Source organism: Monodon monoceros, unplaced genomic scaffold (assembly GCF_005190385.1).
Source record: "Monodon monoceros isolate NGI ecotype Baffin Bay Population unplaced genomic scaffold, NGI_Narwhal_1 Super_Scaffold_18, whole genome shotgun sequence".
NCBI classification, from domain to species: Eukaryota; Metazoa; Chordata; class Mammalia; order Artiodactyla; family Monodontidae; genus Monodon; species Monodon monoceros.
The window spans coordinates 171,121,526-171,138,254 of NW_021703774.1; the positions used below are offsets into that span (position 1 = coordinate 171,121,526).

Below are 16,729 nucleotides of genomic sequence, written 5' to 3' on the forward strand. Positions count from 1 at the left end.
TCAGCGGTATATGATGGGCTGGGGATGAGAGAATGTGTTATCTCCACAGTGCAGACAGGGGCTGGAACTAATCCAAATGATCCTGGGACGTCCTAAGACTCTCAGAATCTCAAACAGTTCAGCCCGACACTGTGCAAGTCTCCCAGGTTGGAGGATTCGCTGAGAGCTGTAACTCTCCTGAGGGACAGGATACAGCTCTTGACTTAAACTGGGCAGCCCGGAGGTGTGTCGCAGCAGCTTCTCCATGACGGCCATGGAGATGAGGTTTCCCCGCAGGCTAAAGAACATGAGCTGGGAGCAGTGGCTCAGGGGCTGCAGGATGGTCTCGAGGTGAGAGTCCATGATCCCACATTGCTCTAAATACAGTTCCTGGAGGGTGGCTGCAACTTTCTCCAACAGAACCGGGAGGAGCTCAGGACTAGAGTAGGTCAGGGTGATGCCACTCAGATCCAGGCCCTTTAGCTGACTGATGTTCGGACACTGGGACAGATGGCTCAAGTCTGAATCCGAAAGGAGGCAGTGAGTTATTGCAAGGTTGTCCAAGGGGGTTGTCAGACACCTGGGGAGAAACAGAGCAATTAGGTCTTGGAAACCGAGGTGGAAGTTGACCTCAAGTAGGGAGACAACTGATTTGCCCAGCCCCAAGTTTAATCTGATCATCTGATAACGATCAATACCCAGAATGCCCAGTCTCATTTTATCCTGAGTTCTTTCACCTTCTTTGTGTGACTGGATCAAGTCCACAGAACCTTGAAAGCTCTCTTTCCTCATCTGCTAAAAGGGTACAACATACTCCACTTTCTTTTGAGGATGAATGAAGATAATGGAATGCACTAGAACATGCTCAGCGGAGAGCCTGACACCATGTGTCAATCAAGAGTGGGCATCACTGAATTTTAATAGTAAGTGACATCCCTAAAATTCTTCCTACTCAGGCTTCCTTCAGCCCATGCTTGGGCCACAGGCACCCATAACTCAGGCCAGGTGAGGCTTCTGGGTAACATGCATAGTGGACCAACATGGGCAAGATCTCACAACATCAGCTGGGGTTGCCGGTCTACAGGGTCTTAGTTACATCCCTGAATCACCTGCAAACCATCTTCCAGTTTTTATTATCCCTTTGGCTCCTGCTCTATTACCAGCATCTCCAGAATCACGCATTTCCCATATATTAAGTACCTTATCTGGAGCAAAAAACAACCTTTTACAGACAGGGACTCTGAGACAGGCTCAATGTGGTCACAACACTGGTGAGCACAGAGCTTCCATTTAGAAATGTTCAGGCCTGATGGAGTTTTCATTCTTTAAGGCCCCCTATTTTCCTAAGTCATCTAAACAAAGATATCTCTTCCTAAAGAAGAAATCACATACTCACACCCACTAGATCCTAACCCCTAGTCCATATCTTCCTAGCATGGTGTCCCTTTCCAGAGCCCCTATCCCAGTTTGGGTCCCTACCTTGATTTGTATGGTTATGTGATACCACACTTCAGGATAGAGCAGCAAAGCAGACAGTGTGTTTCACATTCTAGTGCTGTGTTCATCATTACCTGGTCAGTGGTGCACACTCACCTGAGCATCTCATCCAGACAGCCTTCAAGGAAGGAGGGAGATTCCATGCAGAGATCCCGGAGGTGGTGCAGCCTGAGGAACTGAGAGGTAATTTGGACAACGTGCTGCTGTTCCTGCTCCTCAAGTGCAGAGACGTGGATGTGGGAGAGAAGGAATCTCTGCACTTTATTCATCTGGCCCAGGAGAGGAGCAAACGTGGCCAGGGTGGACAGATGCCAGGTGCAGTTCACTTGCACCTCCTGGATACAGTCCAGTTGCACCCTACTCAGGACCTTCATAATATTTTCCATGGGCATTGAAAGTATCTTCAATTTCTTACAGCACAGGTGTACGGAAGCTTTCCTCTCCTCCACCCACCTGATGAGGTAGGTGAGGAATCTATCCATGGTCCTTTCTTTGAGGTGAAGTTCTATGAACACCACCACGGGAGCCAAGGACTGCTCTGCCCTTGACCTGTGCTCAGCCACTGGTGCCATCAGAGTGCTTGAGTACCCATGGGCCCCATCTCCACACCACTTTCTCCAGAAGTCTTGTCCAGTATGCCTTAAATCCAGCACCCGCAGTTTGCACCTCCTGTGGGGAAACAGCAGATTGGCAGCGAGGGTTTAAGAGCCACACATAATGAAACCACAGTCTCAGCATTTAGGCAGCATTCATTTCCCACCTGAGCTTTTACTTCTCATCCCTGACATCACCTGCTGCCTTGCCCTCTTCTTCCCTCTCCGCCTCACCTTCCTCCATCTTGTTTCCCCTTCCATCCTTCCTGGTTCTCCACTTCTAGTACCTTAAGCATCACTAGAAAGATGTGGGGACGTGTTCCTTCAGGTGCCCTTTCATCTTAGGCACTCCTACATTTCTGGAAGTCAGCGATGGCCAAGGCCTCTGAGCCTCTTCACCTGGCATCAGAAGCCTCTGGGCCATCCGCTCTTGTGACACCAGCTGCCTCTCAAGGATGTCTAGGACTCTACCAGGATGCCTGGATCAGACTCACCTGGGGTGACCCTGCTGGGCAACTAGGACATCAACACCATCCAACACTGCTCGTAAGGTCCCCCGGTGAGGCGTCTGCATCAGACCCCCCAGAGGCAGGCGGACAAAGGGCCAGGCTTGCACCATGGCCTTCAGGGCCTCACTGTGTCTCCCATAGAAGGCCAAAATGAACAGTGGTGGGAAGAGCTCGGTGGGCAGATACTCCAAAATGGAGATGACTGAGGTCTCATCCCTCAGCAGGCTCATTCCCGCCAGGCCGAGGAGTCTGAGTGGGTTCCAGACACTCATGCTGACTCTGCTCCAAAAGGAATCCTGTGAATATTTGCAGGGAATAAGTCATCCTTCTCAAGCCAAACATGAGCACCCCTTAATCTGTCTTCTCACCCTGCAGAGGAACAAACTCATAGCCAAATCACTGCTCCCACAGTAGTGGAAGAGCCTCTGTTTAGCAGAATTCTACTCTAGTCTCTGTGGGCACAAATCCATAATGCTGCCTCTACAGGAACCAGAGCAAGCCTCCTTCCAAGGAGGTAGAAAACCAACGACTTGCCCATTCATTTCCATTCACCACTTTGCTCAATTGTATTGCACTGGGAAGTGGGTATCATGAGCCTGAAGGCTGACCCTAATCTTTTTGGTGAAAACTTTTATAAAATCGCTTAGGTCCCTAAAACTATGGGAATAAGAGCATTATGTGGCCCAACACAGCCTCCATGCACAATTCCCACTGTTAACTTGGGCTGGAAAAGATGAAGGACATACGCCTAAAATGAACGCTCTTTTGTGTACAGACTAAATATCTTAAATGTCAAGAAATAAAATTCTAAACAGTTAGATGTTTTCATTAAAAGGAAAATCTTCTTGGTTAAGATAATTAAAAATGATATAAACCAAAGGACAAATCAAAATGTTGAGAGTGAGGCAAAACTACACTGAGAGGCAAAACCAAAGCATTAAATTCGTTCATCGGAAAAGAAATAACTAAAGAAACCACTCTCCCTGCCATCCTGAGCTACGTGGCACAATTCAAGACCAGCTGACCATACCTAAGAGGAGAGTGTCCTTAACTGAGGTCTATAACTTACCAGCTCTGATGTGGTTGGCAGGGCGCTCAGTCCTAAGACCGGGTAGAGAACCCAGACAGTGACTCCAGAGGAAGAAGTTTCTGCATCTCTTCTTTGATGCCTGAGGCTTTTATAGGCCTTTCTAGTCACGTCTTCCCCATTTCCAACTACTAACAACCAATCAGAAAGCGAAGCCTGATTGGATTCCAGACTGTCCATCAGGTTAGTCATGATTGGATCTTCGCCTACATCCTGATGAATTGATTGAATCTGATTTTCATTCAGGAGGGGATAAATGGGGGTAGGGGATTCAAGGACTCAATCATTGATTCACTGCACAAACATGGATTGAGTTTTACTAATAGGGTCAGTCATGGCCATGGGTGTGGGAAGAGATTATTGGTTCCTGATATCGGACAGAAACAACGAAACTAGAAAGCATCATTGTTGGAGAATCTTTGCGCAGATCAAACTCATCAAGATGTCCAACAATTAAAACATTATAAAAATATGGTTATGTCATTCCCAAAGGAAACAACATAAACTTCTATCTGCATCAAGTTGTCCCTTAGGTGTTATATAAGAAACATAGCAGATCATGAGCGTATTCAGGGAGCAAGGGAAATGCAATGGGGGATATGCTTGGCACTCCGGGCTTAAGTCAGGGCTTCTCTGAAGCAGGTCAGGTCAAAATCACAATAAGAAGGAAGGGTGGGGACCGGGCAGTGCAGAGCTGGGCATTCCTAAAGGGACACTGTGAATGAATCAAGACAGTGTATAGTATGGGTATATTCTTTTTCTCTTGGGAAAATGGAGACTAAAAGACTTTTCTCTGGGTGGAGTTTAGAAATTAAAAAGGGAACCAGTGTTTGTTTGAGGTGTTTCCTCCCAGAAAGATGGGATCAGCACAGCAAACTGGCATGAAAAGATTAAATATGAGAATGTGAGCAGAGGGAGAGGCTGGGAGCCCTGGGAAGTCAGACATTTCCAAGACTGAGAGCCACTGAGGGTGGGCACTGTGGGCCGTTCGGGAACTTGGATACAAGGGGAGACATGAACGTGGATAAGGTGCACCAAACCCTGCCTTCATCGTGGTGGCTGCTACCAGTAAATATTTTCTTTTAGGTTCTTCCCACAGAGGACGCTCCCAGATGGCAATTAGCTCCAGCCATTTTCCTGGGGCTTGGTAGCCAAATCATAATCCCATTGGCCCCTTTCCACGTATATTATGATAATTACTATTTCCTCAAAATTAGGAAAGTTCAGCAGAAATTCTGACCAAAGTGACATCATTAGGCACAGAAATAAAATTCTGCTCTTCTCATATTAAGCACTGTTCACAAATACCAACACCTTTCCCTACAAAGTTCAGAAGCTATATTTGGTTTTTAAGGATCTGCTCATGGGTGACACCCACCCTGGGCTTCATCACATGGAGATTTTTTTTCCAGTTTCAGGATACAAAGAAAGTGTGACCCTCCCTCTACCCCTAAGAGTTCTTCATGCCTTCCTTTCCTCCATTCACTGCGATGTCCAAGTAATTCAATTATAAAACTGCCAAAGAAGGCTAAGAGTTTTGAAGAGTGTTCTCCACCTTGGTATCTTTCCGGAAGATTCCTTTCACCACATTCCTGCTATGGGTATAAATGCCTTGTGCATAAAATTAGGTTAAACTGGATTGCACTCAATAGGTATTTTAACTCCCAGGCCACCAAACCCTTTTATTAATAAGCTGCAATAGAGCGAGATTAGTAACAATGAGAATCGTAAACCTCTCTGTTTATTGAACGCAACGTGGTGATCAATGGTGTCAGCACTTTTTATCCACTACCTCGATTAACCTTCACAGGAAATGAAAGGTTCACTGCTCTTTCTCCATTTTTAGCCTGATGGACCTGGGTCTGGGCTTGGGATAGAAACCTGCCCACTTCCATCCACTGAATAATTGGTAGATTCCCTCATGTGAGGGGTTCAGAAGGTCCCCTGAGTGTTAGGAAGGACTGACTGACAGACTTCACATGATGTCAGTGGAAAGGGGGAAACTGCAGACTCCAAGCTGCGGATGTTTCCCAGTTTCTGTGAAATCGAAGGAGGTGGGAGGGGTCAAAGTGTTGGAATGTTCTAGAAATTATAAAAGCCCAGCCCTCTCCCTTCCCCCTGAGTAGAGGGCACCTCCTCTGTCCAACTCCACACAGATCCTGTTTGCTCAGGGGACATACTGGGTGATAAGGAGGAGGGAGCACATGTGCACAGAGGTGCCATCCTTCCCACCCAATTCGGGGCCTGCAGGACTCCTGGGGTCTGGTGAGAAGCCTGGGTTTGACATTTCTACCCTGTCCTGATTGCCTGTTTCAAGACCTTGTTTGCTGCCCAGGTCAGAGCAGCTCCCTGAGCCCATCAGGGGGTTGTCCTTCCCGCTTCTACTGTCACACAATCCCAAGTGACATTCTAAAACATTGCTCCAGGGTCTTTGCTCAGGGGGTTAGCATGTTTCTGTGCATCCAGTTCCCCCTCCCAGCATGAACTGACTTGGCAGCCCTCTCTTTCTGCAGCCCACCAACATTACCTCTCCGGGAACCTGGAGCCTGGTTACAATGCTGGGACACACTTCCAATGGGATCAGCAAAAATCAAGTACTTCTTTTCTAATTCCTCTGTGCTATTTTGGACAAATTGACTAACCCCAATGCATAGAGTTCCCCTGTTGCTTCTCTGGATCCATCGAAGCACCCAGGAATGCTGGGGGGCGACACATCCTGGGTTACAGAAGAGGACCCTGACTCCTCTGGTCTTCCTAGACATGACAGCTGATGGGAGGCCTTAGGGACCAGTCCCTTGCAGAGGCTCTCCCCTTTGTGGCTCTCTTGGTCCAGTACTTGGGCTGACAATATTCTCCTCAGGTTCAGTAAGTTTTTTTTCTCTCCCAACTCAGATCTCTTCTTGCCCTGAAATGTCTCACTCTCTATGCCTTTTTAAAAGTCCAGCTGTCTGTGTTGGCCCCCTTGCCTGCTCCCCCAGTACTCAACAGGGTCTGGTTCCACTTTAGATCCACTAATATCTTGCTATAAGCAAGGAGCTGTTGCTCTTTCTTCCTCATCAATAAAGGCTTGATGACAACAGTCCCCTGGGTCCAGGCAATTAATCCCAAAGGACAGGCTTGCGGAGACATGGTGGGTAGGGAGGATGTCTGGGACTCTCTCCAGGTGGGACTGGGCCACAGGGAATGAAGGAAAGAAGAGAGAGGAGTGCAGAGAATGTCCAGAGGAGCTGCTGTAGGGCCCAGAATGAGCGGGGGAGTAGAGAAATGGCAGCCTAGCAGGAGACCATGTCCTCTGGCTCTCACAGGACTGTGTCCCATCAAGTCTGGGGACTTGTGTCTGAGGCCACTGCAGACACTGAGGCCCTGGATTGGGGGCTGTGAGTTCCCAGGGTCTGGATTGCTTTGCCCTGACTGGCATTAGGCTCCAGTGGCTGCTCTCGCACTCACCGCAAGGGCACAGTGTCTGGCCAGCGAAGAGTCTGGAGAGAGAAAGAGCGGTGAGCATCCAGTCTGGATGCAAATACCAGGGGCAGGTTAGGAGGGAAGGCGAGGACCCTCACCTTGACATTTATGCCAGAGGAAGGGATGCTGTTTGGAAATTTTGCAGTTTTGCCTCCTCACTCATCACAGCTTCCAGACTTTGAGAATTGTGTTTTTCAGGAGAAAATGAGAAATAATGAGATCTGTTACTGTGTCTCCGTCATCCAAATGACAGCAAATTGCCTACTTTAATCCTTATGAAGGTCATAGGAGATGAAAGTCAAAGCAGTACCCATTGCTTGTCCAGCACAAATGAAGGAGGAGCGCAGGGACCTGTACTGGCCTCCCTCTTGTGGGAAAACTCTCTAATGTCCCAGGCTGAGGACCGGCAGGAACTTCTGGTGGTGGCGGTGGGGGGAGGGCTCTGTGGACAAGTTCACTGGGGTGTCTCCAGCACATGTGACACAGCCTAATACTCTTACCCAGTATTGCCCTCTCACTTTTCTCCTTGATTCACTTAAAAGTATTATTTAGGGCTTCCCTGGTGGCGCAGTGGTTGAGAGTCTGCCTGCCAATGCAGGGGACACGGGTTCGTGCCCCGGTCCGGGAAGATCCCACATGCCGCGGAGCGGCTGGGCCCGTGAGCCATGGCCGCTGAGCCTGTGCGTCCGGAGCCTGTGCTCCGCAACGGGAGAGGCCCGCGTACCGTAAAAAAAAAAAAAAAAAATATTATTTATTCTTCTCGTAACTGAAAATTTGTACCCTTTGACGTATTTCTCTCCATTCCCTCTGGCCCAGCCCCTGTCAACCACCATTTTATTCTCTGTTCATGAGAAATTGATTTTCTTTTCCTTTTTTTGAGTCTACATATATATGATACGATGTAGTATTTGTCTTTCTCTCTCTGGCTTTCTTCACTTAGCATAACGTCCTCCAAGTTTATCCATATTTTCACAAATGGCAGAATTTCCTTTTTATGGCTGAATAATATACCAATATGAACATATGCAACTTTTCCTTTATTCATTCGTCCATCAAAGGACTTTTAGGTTGTTTCCATATTGTGGCTATTGTGAATAACGCTGCAGTGAACATGGGTGTTCAGACGTCTCTTCAAGGACCTAGTTCACTCACAGTGACCATAGTTAATAATATAATATTGTATATTTAAAATTTGCTGAGAGTAGATCTTATAAGCATTCTCACCACACACACACAAAGAGTTAACTATGAGGTTGTGGATGTCTTAATTATCTCGACCTTGGTAATCATTTCACAGTGTATACGTATATCACATCACCACATTGCACACTTTAAATATCTACAATTATATTTGTCACTTATCAAATTAAAATGTGTTTACTGAGTATCTACAGTGTACCAACTGCTATTCTGGGTATCAGGGAAACATCCAATTAATGTGATATGTCCCACTACCACGTTATCTCATGTGTACAGACTTTACATTCTATTGAGGCAGACAAAAACCACATAAGCTGAAACATGAATTTAATACAGGCAGATGTGTACCTAGACCACAGTAGTGCAGGAAGGTAAAGGGACTAAAAAAGAGCCCTTCCCAATGCGCAACACTGGTATACTTATTGTTTTGAGCTGTAGGCAATCAAGACACAGCAGACTGAAACAAAGGAAACCTTTTACCTCTCTCTGAACTACCTAAAAGAATTTAGAAAGGGGGCCTGGGCCAGAGAGAGAGCTATTACCAAGAGATAACTTTATCTGAGTGGTGTATCTGTACGGCAGGACAAACATCTAATTACCAAACAAATTACTAGCTCTTCTGTGAATCACATTCTTCCCCGTTGAAGACCTGGCACTCTCTCCCATCCCGTGTCCTGATATCACACATGAGCCTCAATTGTTTGGCTTCTCCTTGGGTTTCACTGCACTTGTCTAACTCCTGTAGGTTTGTAATTAATTTTGTTCTGTTTTTCTCTGATTAACTTGATTATTATACCAGCTGAAGAACATTGAAGGGTACAGAAAACATTTTTCCTCCCCAATAAAAATAAACATGCAAACTGAAGTTACAGCACAATTTTAATAATCAATAGTAAAAATGATTATTACATAACCTTTAGACAAGTTAAGCACTCACTTGCTGTAGTTATAAATATATAGGTAAATGTAAAACCAGTAAAAGGAATATTTATTTAGTACACTGGATTTTAAAACTTTGAGAATTAAAGTGCTGTATTTCTTTGTAATAAACTTATCAAGAGTAGTATGATCAGGGACTGCTTTCTTCCCATGGCATAATTGTCAACGGGGAGCCAACATCGTTTCTATGCTTTGTAAATTGTCATCCTCCTTTCTGAGTTTGTATCAGCCGCCAACATTTGATCCTTCATCCTTCTGACGTCATGAAATTCCCGGAGGGTTTCGTTAGTCTGAAATTTCCAGCCCGTGTCACTTCCTCCGGGGCTTCTTCATCTTTTCTTCAGGTGCTTTCCTCCTTTCTGAACCTCTGGGAGAAGAGGGGTGTGAGCCTGAGAGGAACAGAGACCATGGAGAGAGGGTCGCCCTTGACTGGTTCAAGGTCACATGCAAGAAAATGGAGGGAGCAGGGTCTGAATTTACGTGCCTTTTATCCACATAAGGCACCTCACCAGGTTGTCTCCCTGTGAAGGTTGGCTCCTTTGAAGGAGAAAGGGCTCTAGTCAGCAAGTTGCTGGAACAGCAGGAGGGAAACATTCCTACCAGTATTAGTGTGGTGTATCTGACCAACCAGAATAATATATGTTGTATATTATTCACATTTTCTTCATCATCCATTGACAAGCACTTAGATTGTTTCCGTATCTTGCTACTGTGAATAATGCTTCAGTGAACATGGGGGTGGAGATATCTTTTTGAGACAGTGATTTCATTTCCTTCCCAGAAGTGGAATTGCTGGATCAAATGGTAGTTCTATTTTTTATTTAAAATTCACATCCATGCTGTTTTCCATACTGGCTGCACCAAACTACATCCCCAACAACAGTGCAGGAGGGCTCCCTTTTCTCCACACCCTCATCAGCACTTCTTGTCTCTTGTCCTTTTGATAACAGCCATTCCAAATTTTGTGAGGTGATATTTCATTGTAGTTTTGATATGCATTTCCCTGATTAGTGATGCTGAGCATTTTTTCAAGTACCTGTTGGCCATCCATCTGCATGTCTTCTTTGCCAGAATGATATCTAGTATGAATTGTGAGGTCAGAAACATGCAGTCCCCTGCAAATAGGCAGAATGTAGAGAAATATGGGTTGCAGGTGAACTTGAAATGTGTTTTCTGTAGGATAAGGCAAACCAGGCAGAAACTTGTGGTCTGCGGTAAGAGGGTAACTCCCCCTGGAGGCCTCTCCATGGTGGGACCCAAGAGACTCTGTTCCAATCCCTTGGCTCTGACCCAGAACCACACACCTAGCCTGGTGGTGCCTGAACTAGTCACCTGCACTGCAATTTTATTATTGTGGATTACTCTTGGGACACACATTCCCTCCTGGAGCACCACCAAAACAGCAATTCGACAAAAGTCACTGGTCTTGGGAAGTAAATTATGCCCCCTGAACTTATTAATAGAAGCACAAATCCTCGTCTCTGTAAACGAAATTTCATCCTTAGCACCCCTAGATCTCACTGTGCACAGTTATTGAGGCCACCTCAGAACACTTCTCATCCATGTTCTCAGGACGCAGCTCTTCAGACTTTGGAAAAGTGGACACATGAGGAGTACTGGGATGCTGCGACACTGCTGACGAGTCAGCCCCAAACTCCCATCCTCCATTCCTGTTAGCATCATTGACCCCCTGTGTAGTATTCTGATGATACCTCTTTTTTCAGGAGCCCCTCATACCAGCCTCTGTCCATTGAAGAGAAGAACCTGCAGGAAGAAGGTGACTTAGAGCCCAGGACCCAGGATGTGGCTGACAACTAACCCAGACACAGCCCAGTGTGCTCTCCTGCATAGACATAAATGCTGCTCTGATGGAAGGTTCTGGAGAAGAGCTTTATATTGTTAATCAATAGTAACCCTGAGGCCAACTGCTCTCCAGTTCCAGCTCTATTTCCATAACCCCAGCAATCTGGCACCATTCCAGAGGGGACTGAATTAGAGGTTCCTCACTCAGTAACACTCTTGGTCTTCTTCTAAGCTTTTGCTCTTCCAAGGCCTGTCCCTAGTCCAGTGTCCTATCCTCTCTCATCTGGCTACCTCTGGGCTTCACCCCTTGCCCAGTTGTCCGGAAGATCTTGGGTCTCCAGCCAGAAACTAACACAAACAGATGTAAAGATATACCATGTTCATGGATTAGAAGAATCAATATTGTTAAAATGACCATACTTCCCAAGGCAATCTAGGAATTCAGTGCAACCCCTACCAAAATAACAACAACATTTTTCAGAGAACTAGAATTATTTTAAAATTTGTACAGAAACAGAAAAAGACCACAACTAGCCAAAACAATCTTGAGAAAGAAAAACAGAGCTGGAGGTATCATGCTGCTGCTTTAGACTACATTGCACAGCTACACTAATCAAAACAGTATGGTACTGGCAAAACAAACAAACCCAGAGACATAAAAATATGGAACAGAATAGAGAGCACAGAAAAAAATCCTACACACTTATGGTCAATTGATCTATGACAAAGGAGGCAAGAATATACAATGGAGAAAAGACAATCTCTTCAATAATCGGTGCTGGTAAAATTGGACACCTACATGTAAAAGAATGAAATTAGAACATTTTATAACACCATACACAAAAATAAGCAAAAAATGGATTAAAGACCTAAATGTAAGGTCCAAAACCATAAAACTCCCAGAAGAAAACTTAGGTGGAACACTCTTTGACACAAATCATAGCAATATTTTTTTTTGATATGTCTCCTAAAACAAAGGAAACAAGAGCAAAAATAAACAAATGTTCCCTCATTAAACTTAAAAGCTTTTGCACAGCAAAGGAAACCATGGACAAAATAAAAAGACAACCTGTTGAATGGGAGAAAATATTTGCCAATGATATGACCAATAAGGAGATAATATCCAAAATAACATATAGACAGCTGATACAACTCAACAGCAAAAAAAAAAAAAAATGGGCAGAAGACTTGAGTAGACACTTTCCCAAAGAAGACATACAGATGGCCAACAGTCACATTGAAAGATGTTCAGTGATGTTAATCATCAGGGCAATGCAAGTAAAAAACACAATGAGATATCACTTCACACCTGTCGGAAGGACGATCATCAAAAAAACCACAGATCGCAAATGTCGGCCAGGGGTGGAGAAAAGGGAACCCTCATACACTGTAGGTTGGAATGTGAATTGGTGCAGCCGCTGCGGAAAACAGGACAGAGGTTTCTCTAAAAGCTAAAAATATAACTCTCAGATGACTCAGCAGTTTCACTACTGGGTATATACCTAAAAACCCCAAGTACAATCATTCCAAAAGATACACGCATCCCAACGTGCACAGCAGCATTATTTAAAAAGCCAAGATATGGAAGCAGCCTAAGTGGCCATCAACATTTGAATGGATAAAGAAGTGGTATATTCCACACACACAATGGAATACTACTCAGTCATAAAAAAGAAAGAAATTTTAACATTTGCAACAACATGGATGGACTTGGAGTGTATTATGTATAATGAAATGTCAGACAGAAAATATAAATACTGTATGACATCACTTATATGTGGAATCTGAAAAATAAAATGAACTAGTAAATATAACAAAAGAGAAACAGACTCACAGATACAGAGAACAAACTAGTGTTTACCAGTAGGGAGAGGGAAGGGAGAGGGGTAAGATAGGGTTAGGGGATTAAGAGATACTAAGTACAATGTATAAAATAAATAAGCTAGGAGTATATATTGTACAGCACAGAGAATATGGCCAATATTTTATCATAATAACTATAAAAGTAGTATAAACTTTAAAAATTGTGATTTAGTATGTTGTACACCTGAAACTTATATAACATTGTACTTCAACTATGCCTCAATTAAAAAGAAAAGTAAAGCAGCTCAGCCTACTGATAGAAGCACTGGAGGATGATTTGAAATCCAGTGACATTTTCTTTTCTCCCTTTTTGCTAATTACAAAAATAGAATATAGTGGTGAGCTTGACATAAGTTGAGGAAAATTATCTTCTAAGAGGATGAAATGGATAATTCAGGAACAACAGGGCTATATACAGGGAGAAAGCATTGAGAAACCAAAGAGAGGCTTTGGGGAGTACAAGGATTTTTATTACTCTATGGTTGGCAAGAACAGCAAAACATTGGAGCAACTTAAATTTACATAAGGAGACAAAGTGTTCAAATGTGGGCCATTCATTTTATGGACTACTATATACCCGCTGATATGAAGGAGGACTGATCCTTAAGACCCACCCTTAAACATAAAAAAGCAAGATGATCTGAATCACTAAGACACCGTTTCTATAAGGGAAGCTGAACCAGATGTTAGCACATGCAAAAATAAATGTACAGAAAGTCAGAGAGAAGTCTGGAAAGTACACTAAACTGAACTCTCTGGAGAGGGGCCTGGGATGAAGAGGAAGTTCAGGGGAGATGTTTCTTCTCTCTGTATTGTTGGGATGTTTTACATTGAGAGTATAGTCCTGTCTTACTTGGGCAAAACCAACAGAAGTATGGGAAACAAATGAAGGTTTCTTTTGTTACTGAGCCAAACTCAGGTCCACTGATCTGTGTGCAGTGAAGCCAATCTACTGATACTGAGAGTGGTGAAGGAAAGTGTAGCATTTATTGCAGGCACCAAGCAAAGAACAGGGGCAACGGTTGCTCAAAAGGCCCCAATTCCCTGATGACTTTCAGGAGAAGATTTTTAAAGACAGGGTGAGAGAGAGTGTTGTAGGGTGTGTGATCAGCTCATGGACATTCTTCTGGCTGTAGGTGATGAGGTCATCAGGAATAAATATCATTAAACTTCTGCTTCCAACCCCTCTGGTCTCTGTGTGCTTGTAGTCAGCCTGGAGTTCACTTCATTCAGTGTTTTCAAAGTAGCTCAAGGATATGGCTCAGAATGTTATCTATAGTCCTTGAAGAGGAACTAAAGGTCTTTGAATTTGTTTAATGGCTAAGCTATTATTATTTTGTCCTGCTTGATTATTTTCCTTTGTTTCTGCATTTTGTCATATTTTCTGTGTATTCTTTGGAACTCAGGATAGGCCTAGGAGGATAAAGGTTTGCTACCAACAAGAGGCAGGTGCAGGACATGAGGGGGAGTCTGTCCTGGGAAGGGCCCATAGGGTTCTGCTCAGTTACACTTCCAAGTACAACTTATATGTACAGATGCATTGACCACAAGTGCTATTTCTTCCGTATCCAATTTATTTGTTCTTGGTAGACAGCTAGTGTTGACTTTCCCCAAATGTGCATTTCAGTGCAAAATAACATTTGGCTATAAACCGTTGTTAAATATGTCCATGCACCCACAGTTATAAGCATTTACTGCCACACCAGGCTTCTTGTTCAGCTGCAGGACCACAGGGTGATAGAGACACAGTCCCTGCACTTTATGAGACTATTAATGTTGTTGATGAAAATTCAATTAACCCTCAAGTTAGGAAGAAAAGAAAGGGAATTTTATTTGAGTCAAACTGAGGATTATAACCCAGGAAGCAGATTCTCAAAAAGCCCTGCGAACTGTTCCATGTGTTAGAAGTCAAAGGCACGGTCATATACATTTCTGAGTCAAAGGATCGTACATCAAAATGACATCCTGATATTGTACATAAAGTTCACCAAGGATACATAGTCCAGGTAAGCACGTACAAAGTGAGCAGCAAGTCACCATGAACCCCTACAGAGCTGGGAAAGAACACTGTTCTTTTAAGAAGTTACATTGCTGGCATCAGAAGAAAAAAAATTGATCTTTAACGTTGAGCAGGCACTCCCATCTTTGAGGAGCTCATTGCATATTAGGTAGGCAGGAGGCCCAAACAAACACAGAGAGAGACTTTTCTGTTTAATTTTTTTCTTGTCCTGCCTTAAAATATAAATTTTATTCCATCATTGTCTAACAGGTAAGTTTGTCAACAGAAAAAATTGTAATACGTACCCTTTTCATATGATCCAGCAGCCTCGTTCCTTGGTATCTATCCAAATGAGTTGAAAACGTATGTCCAAACCAAACATGCACATAGATGATTTTAGCAGCAAACCAAAGAAGCAAGAAAGCTGTCCTTCAGTATATGAGTGAGCAAATAAACCGTCGCGTATTCAGACAAGGAATGGGATCAAAACATGAAAAGACATGGAGGAAACTTAATAAGCGAAAGAAGTCAATCTGAAAAGGCTACATACTGTATGATTCCAGAAATATGACATTTTTTCTTTTCTAAAAATTTTTATTGGAGCATACATGATTTACAATGTTGTGTTACTTTCTGCTGTACAGCAAAGTGAATCAGTTCTACATATACATATATCCATTCTTTTTTAGATTCTTTTCCCATATAGGTCATTACAAAGTATTGAGTAGAGTTCCCTGTGCTATAAAGTGGGTTCTTACTAGTTATCTATTTTATATATAGCAGTGTGTATATGTCAATCCCAATCTCCCAATTTATCCCTCCCCCACCTTTCCACCCTGGAAACCATAACATTGTTTCCTACATCTGTAACTCTATATGACAATTTGGAAAAGGCAAAGCTCTGGGGAAAGCAAAAATATCAGTGGTGGCCAGGGACTGGGGGGTGGAAAAGATAAATAGGCAAAGAAAAGAGGATTTTTTAAAAAAAATCTTATTGGAGTATAGTTGATTTACAATGTTGTGTTAGTTTCAGGTGTACAGCAAAGTGAATCAGTTATACATATACATATATCCACTCTCTCTCTCTCTTTTTTTTTTTACATTTGTTTCCCATACAGGCCATTGCAGAGTATTGAGTAGAGTTCCCTGTGCTATACAGCAGGTTCTTATAAGTTAGGACAGTGAAAATACTCCATATGATACTACACTAGTAGATACGTGCAACTATACATTTGTCAAAACCCATAGAACGTACAACCCTAAGAGTGAACCTTGGTGTAAACGATGAAGTTTGGTTGATAAGGATGTCTCAATGTAGATTCATGAATTATAACAAATGTACTCTTCTGGTGGGAGATTTGGATATCCAGGGAGGCTGTACACGTGGGGGCAAGAGACAAATGGGAACTCTCTGTACTTTCTGTTCAATTTCACTGTGAATCTAAAACTGCTCTAAAAAATAAAGTCTAGTTTAAAAAATATAATTGTAATCCTAGCTCTAAAATTTTATTATTGTAAATATTTTTAAAGGAGAAAAAATCTCATTCATTGATCTCTAAAATCAGTTTTCATGTCTTATTTGTCTTGAGACGCCAAAGGAAGTTCAACATTTTTTTAAAAATCCACATGCATTCTTTACAAGTACTAAATTACCTCTATAATTTTCAAAGAAATTTCATGTATTTAATATTCATATAAATGTGCAAATATTTAAACTCAACTAGTATTAACAGGACAGCAAAATTTTTAAAAAGTACTGACGTATACAGTCCTGCTTACAAAACCGATTTATATCCTC

At 43.2% G+C, this 16,729-nt stretch overlaps 1 protein-coding gene across 1 annotated transcript; it reads right to left on the reverse strand.

Moving 5' to 3' along the window:
- LOC114898043 (melanoma antigen preferentially expressed in tumors-like) lies at positions 1-2,850 on the reverse strand. Its single transcript, XM_029227049.1, has 3 exons — positions 2,564-2,850; positions 1,573-2,145; positions 1-559 (listed from the first exon to the last, which is right to left on the reverse strand). The coding sequence occupies exons 1-3, from the start codon at positions 2,848-2,850 to the stop codon at positions 1-3; spliced, it is 1,419 nt and encodes a 472-aa protein (XP_029082882.1).
- Between the last annotated feature and the right edge of the window lie 13,879 nt (positions 2,851-16,729).

Excerpts from the sequence above, each read along its gene's own strand:
- LOC114898043 (XM_029227049.1), bottom strand. The coding sequence starts at position 2,850 with ATGAGTGTCTGGAACCCACTCAGACTCCTCGGCCTGGCGGGAATGAGC. Across the intron at positions 2,146-2,563 it reads GCCCAGCAGGGTCACCCCAG|GAGGTGCAAACTGCGGGTGC; the intron begins GTGAGTCTGATC and ends GTTTCCCCACAG. Across the intron at positions 560-1,572 it reads TGTCTGGATGAGATGCTCAG|GTGTCTGACAACCCCCTTGG; the intron begins GTGAGTGTGCAC and ends GTTTCTCCCCAG.